Source organism: Grammomys surdaster, unplaced genomic scaffold, assembly GCF_004785775.1.
Source record: "Grammomys surdaster isolate TR1022 unplaced genomic scaffold, NIH_TR_1.0 396, whole genome shotgun sequence".
Lineage (NCBI taxonomy): Eukaryota > Metazoa > Chordata > Mammalia > Rodentia > Muridae > Grammomys > Grammomys surdaster.
Window position 1 is genome coordinate 416,196 of NW_021604815.1, and position 6,638 is coordinate 422,833.

At 53.3% G+C, this 6,638-nt stretch overlaps 1 protein-coding gene across 1 annotated transcript in view; it reads left to right on the plus strand.

Moving 5' to 3' along the window:
• The window catches only part of Grik5 (glutamate ionotropic receptor kainate type subunit 5), a 62,874-nt gene that overhangs the window by 54,213 nt on the left and 2,023 nt on the right, over positions 1-6,638 (plus strand). The window contains exons 16-19 of the mRNA XM_028781299.1: positions 2,157-2,322; positions 2,628-2,853; positions 4,146-4,274; positions 4,362-4,483. Coding sequence (XP_028637132.1) covers positions 2,157-2,322; positions 2,628-2,853; positions 4,146-4,274; positions 4,362-4,483 — 643 coding nt within the window. The remainder of the gene's footprint in view (positions 1-2,156; positions 2,323-2,627; positions 2,854-4,145; positions 4,275-4,361; positions 4,484-6,638) is intronic.

The window sequence follows — 6,638 nt, forward strand, 5'->3', positions numbered from 1 at the left end:
GGTGTTGTCCTTGGTTTCTGCCTCATCACTCACTGATTTTCTGACTGGCCGTTCTGTCAACCAAAGAGAGGGAGATGCCAGAGCATTGCCCTTGTGATCTTGGAGAAACAGAGACTCTCTCCTCTCTCCACTCCTCTCTTTCTTTCTCTCTCTTGTTAGTCTTAGAAACCCAGAACATTGGAACCCTAACCCTAACCCTAACCCTAACCCTAACCCTAATGCTTTACCCCTGAGCTGAACTCCCAGCCTTTCACTGGTGAATTCCTGGCAGGCTCTATACAGCTAAGCTATCCCCAGTGCCTCACTGGGGGATTCTAGGCAGGGGCTCTACCACTGAGCCACACCCCTAGTCCCTCACTGGGGGATCCTAGGCAAGTATTCCACTGTAGAATCAGTTTTTTCTTTGTAACTCTTAAGAAACTGTCTTTATTTATGGGGGGTGGGGCAGGGGATGTGCATGCCACAAAGGACAGGTGCAGCTCAGAGGACAGCTCGTGGCAGTCAGTTCTGTCCTTCCACCATGTGGAGCCTGAAGCTCAAAAGTCATCAGGTTTGGTGGCAAATGCCTTGGCCCACTGTCTTAGTTAGGGTTTTGTCACTGTGAAGAGACACTGGGACCAAGCCAACTTTTTTTTTTTTTAAGATTTATTTATTTCATGTATGTGAGTACAGTGTGTGCCACTGTCTTCAAATACACCAGAAGGGGGCATCCGATCCATTACAGATGGTTGTGAGCCACCATGTGGTTGCTGGGAATTGAACTCAGGACCTCTGGAAGAGCAGTCAGTGCTCTTAACTGCTGAACCATCTCTCCAGCCCCCAAGCCTACTCTTTTTTTTTTTTTCAAGACAGGGTTTCTCTGTGTATCCCTGGCTGTCCTGGAACTCACTCTGTAGACCAGGCTGGCCTCGAACTCAGAAATCCACCTGCCTCTGCCTCCCAAGTGCTGCGATTAAAGACGTGCGCCACCACCGCCTGGCAAGCCTACTCTTATAAGGATTACATTTAATTGGGGCTGGCTTACATTTTCAGAGGTTCAGTCCATTATATCATGGCAGGAAACATGGCAGCCTGCAGGCAGACATGGTGCTGGAGAAGGAACTGAGAGTTCTATATCTTGATTGTAAAGTAGCCAGGAGGAGAGTAGAATTCCACACTGGGTGGAACAAGCACAGAGGCTTCAAAGCTCACTCCCACAGTGACATACTTTCTTCAGCAAGGCCACATCTATCTAACAAGGCCACAACTCCTAATAGTGCCACTCTGCGTGAGGCCAAGCATGCACGCACATTAGTGTGTGGGACCAAACCTATGCAAACCACCACACCTCCTTAGTGGTCTCTTGCCATCCCATCCTTGCTTTATGAGTTTTGAAGCACTAGTGCCTGGGACTGTTCTGTACTCCTGAGCTGACTGACTCCTCTGTCATCAGGTCATGTCTCAGTCCTGGCTGCTTGCTTGTTCTTTTTTTTTTTTTTTGGTTTTTCGAGACAGGGTTTCTCTGTGTAGCCCTGGCTGTCCTGGAACTCACTCTGTAGACAAGGCTGGCCTCGAACTCAGAAATCTGCCTGTCTCTGCCTCCCAAGTGCTGGGATTAAAGGCATGTGCCACCACCACCCGGCCGCTTGCTTGTTCTTTAAGTAGCAATGCAGTGCGGCTTTCTGAGCCCTGGTGTTTACATGGTATATTGCTTGCCTATCATTTTATTACAGTCTACGTGAATCGGTGCGTGCGTGCGTGCGTGCGTGTGCGTGTGCGTGTGTGTTAAATTTCAGTTGACGAATATTTTGCCTGCCTGTGTGTCTGTATACCATATGTGTGTAGTGCCCAGAGAAGGCAGAAAAGGATATCAGATTCTTTGGAACTGGAGTTACAGTTGTGAGGTGCCATGTAAGTGCTGGGAATCAAACCCAGATCCTCTCGAAGAGAGCAACCAGTGCTCTCATCTGCTGAGCCGTCTCTACAGCCCCCCCCCCCCCCGCCCCAATTGCTTGTTATCGACTCCACGTCTGCTTGGAGGAACCTCAGCTCTGTGTCAATCCCGAGGGACTGCTCTTTGTTGGAGAGCATTGCCTGTCTGTCTTCATGGAGTCTCCCCTCGTTCCCCCACAAGCTGGTGTTCAGCACGAGCGAGGCTCACACTTCCCACCCCCCAGGTGGGCCTTCACCTTGATCATCATCTCGTCCTACACGGCCAACCTGGCCGCCTTCCTCACGGTGCAGCGCATGGAGGTGCCGGTGGAGTCAGCGGACGACCTGGCAGATCAGACCAACATCGAGTACGGCACTATCCACGCCGGCTCCACCATGACCTTCTTCCAGGTGGGGCTCCCCTAAAACCTCTCAGGCTAGGTGTGAGGGAGGGCGGTAGACATATTTGATCTGTTCAGGGGCAGTACCACCACCTGGCTGAACACCCCGACTTTCACCTGGTGGATGGGAATCTAACGTAAGTCGGTACTGGAGAGCACAGGCGGAATAAGGTCAAGGAGGCCCCTGGGACTTGGGCCAAGTATTGAGTTGTCATCAGGAAGGAGGGAAAGCTGGAAGGTGAGAAGAATTTACAGGGCTCCCGGGGAAGCTCAGACTGGCCCTCACCTGTCTTCCTTCACACTCGCTCTGCCAAGAACTCACGGTACCAGACGTACCAGCGGATGTGGAACTACATGCAGTCAAAGCAGCCCAGTGTGTTCGTCAAGAGCACCGAGGAGGGGATCGCCCGCGTCCTCAACTCCCGCTATGCCTTCCTGCTGGAGTCCACCATGAACGAGTACCACAGGCGCCTCAACTGCAACCTCACCCAGATCGGGGGCCTCCTCGACACCAAGGGCTACGGCATCGGCATGCCGCTGGGTACGTGGGGTGAGGCGTGGGGGCATGCGAACCAAGATGTGAGAGTGAGCCCAGGAGCAGCCCGTGCCCTCCGTGAGAGACGTGGGCGAGCTGGGTGACCCTTGGCAGGTGCGGTCACCATCCTGAACCTCTGCACTTTGAGCATGGAAAAACTCTGTCGAGAAGCCAGTGAGCGCCAGGCTCTGGATAGTAAGGGAATTCTATGACTATACATGTACACCTCAGCAAGCGTGAGCTATGGGGTGCAACACCTCCACGGGTGTTAATGTACACGAGTGCACCGTAGCTGTCTTCAGACACACCAGAAGAGGGCATCGGACCCCATTACAGATGGTTGTGAGCCACCATGTGGTTGCTGGGAATTGAACTCAGGACCTCTGGAAGAGCAGTCCATGCTCTTAACCACTGAGCCATTTCTCCAGCCCTGATTGATTTTTCTTCTTTGAAACAATGTCTTGCCATCAAGTAGGTCCGGCTGTAGACGAGGATGGCCTTGAACCTCCTGTCCTCCTACCTACACCTCCCAAGTACATACAGAACATGTACTGGCATGCTCAGCTAGGTGGGGGTTTTCCTCATTTCCTACTCTACACGGAGTGTACAGCCTAGCTCAGAGCAGGCACTTGGTGAGTTCAGGAAGGAAGGAGAGAGGCAGACAGCTTATACTTCAGGACACACGTGTCCGGGGCTCAGTGTTAGAAACATAAACACTAATTTGTTTCCAGACTTTGGTAATGTTTGGTGATCATGTTGTGCCCATGAAGGAAAAGGGGGTGGTGGATACAGAAGCCCTGGATGAGGAACCACTCATCCAACTGCTCCAGTGCCCTTCCAGGTGACAGGCAGGCATACAAGGCTGTAGACGAGCATGTCCTAGTGCAGTCACGTGTTGTGAAGCAGGTGTAGTGTCAGACTGGCCAGGAATGGAGGGTTTGCTGCCATTTGGAGTAAAGCAGCCAAAGAGGAGGCAATGTGTATGCAGAGACCTGCGGGGGTTCAGGAAAGGGCGTTCCAGGCAGGAGTGAAGGCCCTAAAGTAGGGCTCTGTCTAGCAGGTATCAGGAATTGTCAGGAGGCCAGTGTAGCTGGGCTGGGTGAGCCTTGGGCGGAGGTTCTTAGGAATGGCAGCCCCACCACAGGAGAAGCTCATTCTAGCTGCTGTTGGAGAGGGCTCACCTGCTGCTCAGATAGCTCCCCGCTCTGGCTGTTCAATAGGAGCTGGGAGAGGTGGCAGGGCAGGTGTGGGGTTTAGGGTAGGGGGGCCCATGGCGAACCCCTCATGTGCCCTGCCAGGCTCCCCATTCCGGGATGAAATCACGCTGGCCATCCTGCAGCTCCAGGAGAACAACAGGCTGGAGATCCTGAAACGCAAGTGGTGGGAGGGCGGCCGGTGCCCCAAGGAGGAGGACCACAGGGCCAAAGGTCAGCCACCCCCTCCCGCACCTGCTCGTTCCCAGAAGCCCCTTGGGCCCACGCCCACGCCCACGCTCTAGCTGTGTCCACTCTCAGGTCTGGGCATGGAGAACATTGGCGGTATTTTCGTCGTGCTGATCTGTGGTCTCATCATTGCTGTCTTCGTGGCGGTCATGGAATTCATCTGGTCCACGCGGAGGTCAGCGGAGTCTGAGGAGGTGAGGAGATTGACCAAGGCTTGGGGCGAAGCAGGAGAGACCCCTAGGGACATTAAGGGCCCAAAGTGATGGGTGGTAGAGGCGTGGATGAAGGAGGTGGGGGTATGCAAGAGATGAGGAGGGGTTGGAGAGCCAAGAGGTGAGAGATGAGCTAAGAAACTCCTTATCAGATAAAGGAGGTGGCAGGTCAGAGAACAGACAAAGAATCTAGGATATGGGAAAGGCCAGGAGGGAAGGAGAATCAGGGGAGTGACGAGAATTCAAGGAACCGTGGAAGGAAGTGCGTGGGGGACCCAGAGGCAGAGAGCAGGATACTGCAGTAAAGACGGCTGGTGGGATGCACTCAGGAGGCAGAGACATTGCAGGGATCGGCAGTTCAAGACTTCTCACCTACATAGTGATGAGTTCAAGCCCAGCTCAAGCTACTCAGGATTCTATGTGAGAGAGGCAGAGACGGGCAGACAGACAAAGCAGAATGGCTTCATAATCCCAGTGCTCGGGAAGCTGAGCAGGGAGGATTGGCACAGTTTGCCTCAGCCTCTCAAGTGGTAGCACTGTAGGAGTACCCCATTCTCCCCATGTCATACCCCTGGAAGACCATCATCGAGAGGCCATTTTTATTGCTTATGGTCTCCAAGAGGAATGACATACGTCCAGTATGGGAAGCAGGGGAGGAAGTAGCTAGGCCAGTCTTCTTGATGGTTTCCCTGGAAAAGGCAGGGCAGAGGATAAATACGACAGAGTAGGGAACCGGGTGTCTAGGAGAGGAGAAAGGACAGAGGAGAGACCGGCTGTTTTGAATCATGTTGGTAGGTTTGGAATATGGGGACTGTTTGTTTGGGATGTGTACTACTGAAGATAGAGCCCAGGGCCTCATGTGTGCCAGGCAAATGTCTACCATGAAGCCTCTACCACTGAGCTATGTCCTCACCCTTATGTTTTACTTTTTAAGACAGGGTCTCACTAAATTGTCCTGTCTGGACTTAAATTCACCCCTCAGCCCAGGATGGCGTTGGCCTTGAGTCCTCCTGCCTCAGCCTTCTAAGAAGCTAGGATCAGAGGTCAGCAGCCCCAGGCCTCTCTAGATTCACTACTGTTTGTTTGTGTGTGAAAGGTGGCTCAACCCTTTGATCTCTAAAACACGGCTGATTGTGAGAGGTACGGCCTTCCACTCTCCTGTAAGATCCTGGGACATCAAACACCCTGAGTCAAAAATCAAAAGCATAATGCACATACTTAGTGGCAGCTGGCAGCAGGCCTCTCAGTTCCTCAGGAGGGTCTCTTCTCGAGGCTGCTTAAGGACACTCCTACCTCCAGAGCTCATGTCCCCCAGCAAGTGATCCAAGCAGGAGCAAGGCCGGAGGGAACCGGGCCGTTGTGGCCACATCCCGTCACTGAGAGCATTCTTGATAGAATGTCAGAGAGGGCTGAGGGGCGAGACTTAGAGACTAGACGCCATACCGCCCACATGTGCATTCCCCCAGCCCACGGTTTAGTGTTGGTTTGGTTTTTGGTTTTGTTTTATTTTGTTTACTAATCTGTGAGTGTGGACGGGCATCCGCACGGCATAACCCAGGGTTTGGATGCAAGCATGGCAGTCAGAGGCCAGCTTCTGGGAGTTCTCTCCCTCCGCCACGTGGGTTCCAGAGACGGCACTCGGGTCATCAGCCTCCATGGCTGAGCCATCTTACCCTGGTTTGGATTTTGGAGACAAGGTCTTCCTATGTCGTCCCTACTAGCCTGGAACTCACTACATAGCTCATGTGCTGGCTTGAAACTTATAGTGATCCTCCTGACTCAGCTTCTGAAGCTCTGGGATTTCAGGCACGTGTCACCACACCCAGCTCCAAAGTTTGTAAACACAGCCCCATCTCTGCTGTCCCTTGGGATGTCTAATAATGTGCCTTAGTGCCGAGTGTCCCAGATTGCACTCACCCCTAGCCCCGAGGGAGACCCAGCCAAGTCTCCTGTTGCTCAGGCCAAGGGTGGGCCTTTGTTCTCAGCCACTCTGTCCTTCCTCTCCACCGTTTCTCAGCAAACCCTGTGGGCTCCTCCTGCACAGCGTAACCCGGAGACACACACCCCTCTGCTCCAGCCCACTCACACCCCTCTGCTCCAGCCCACTGCAGTAGGGATGATATCCAAAGCCTCCTCA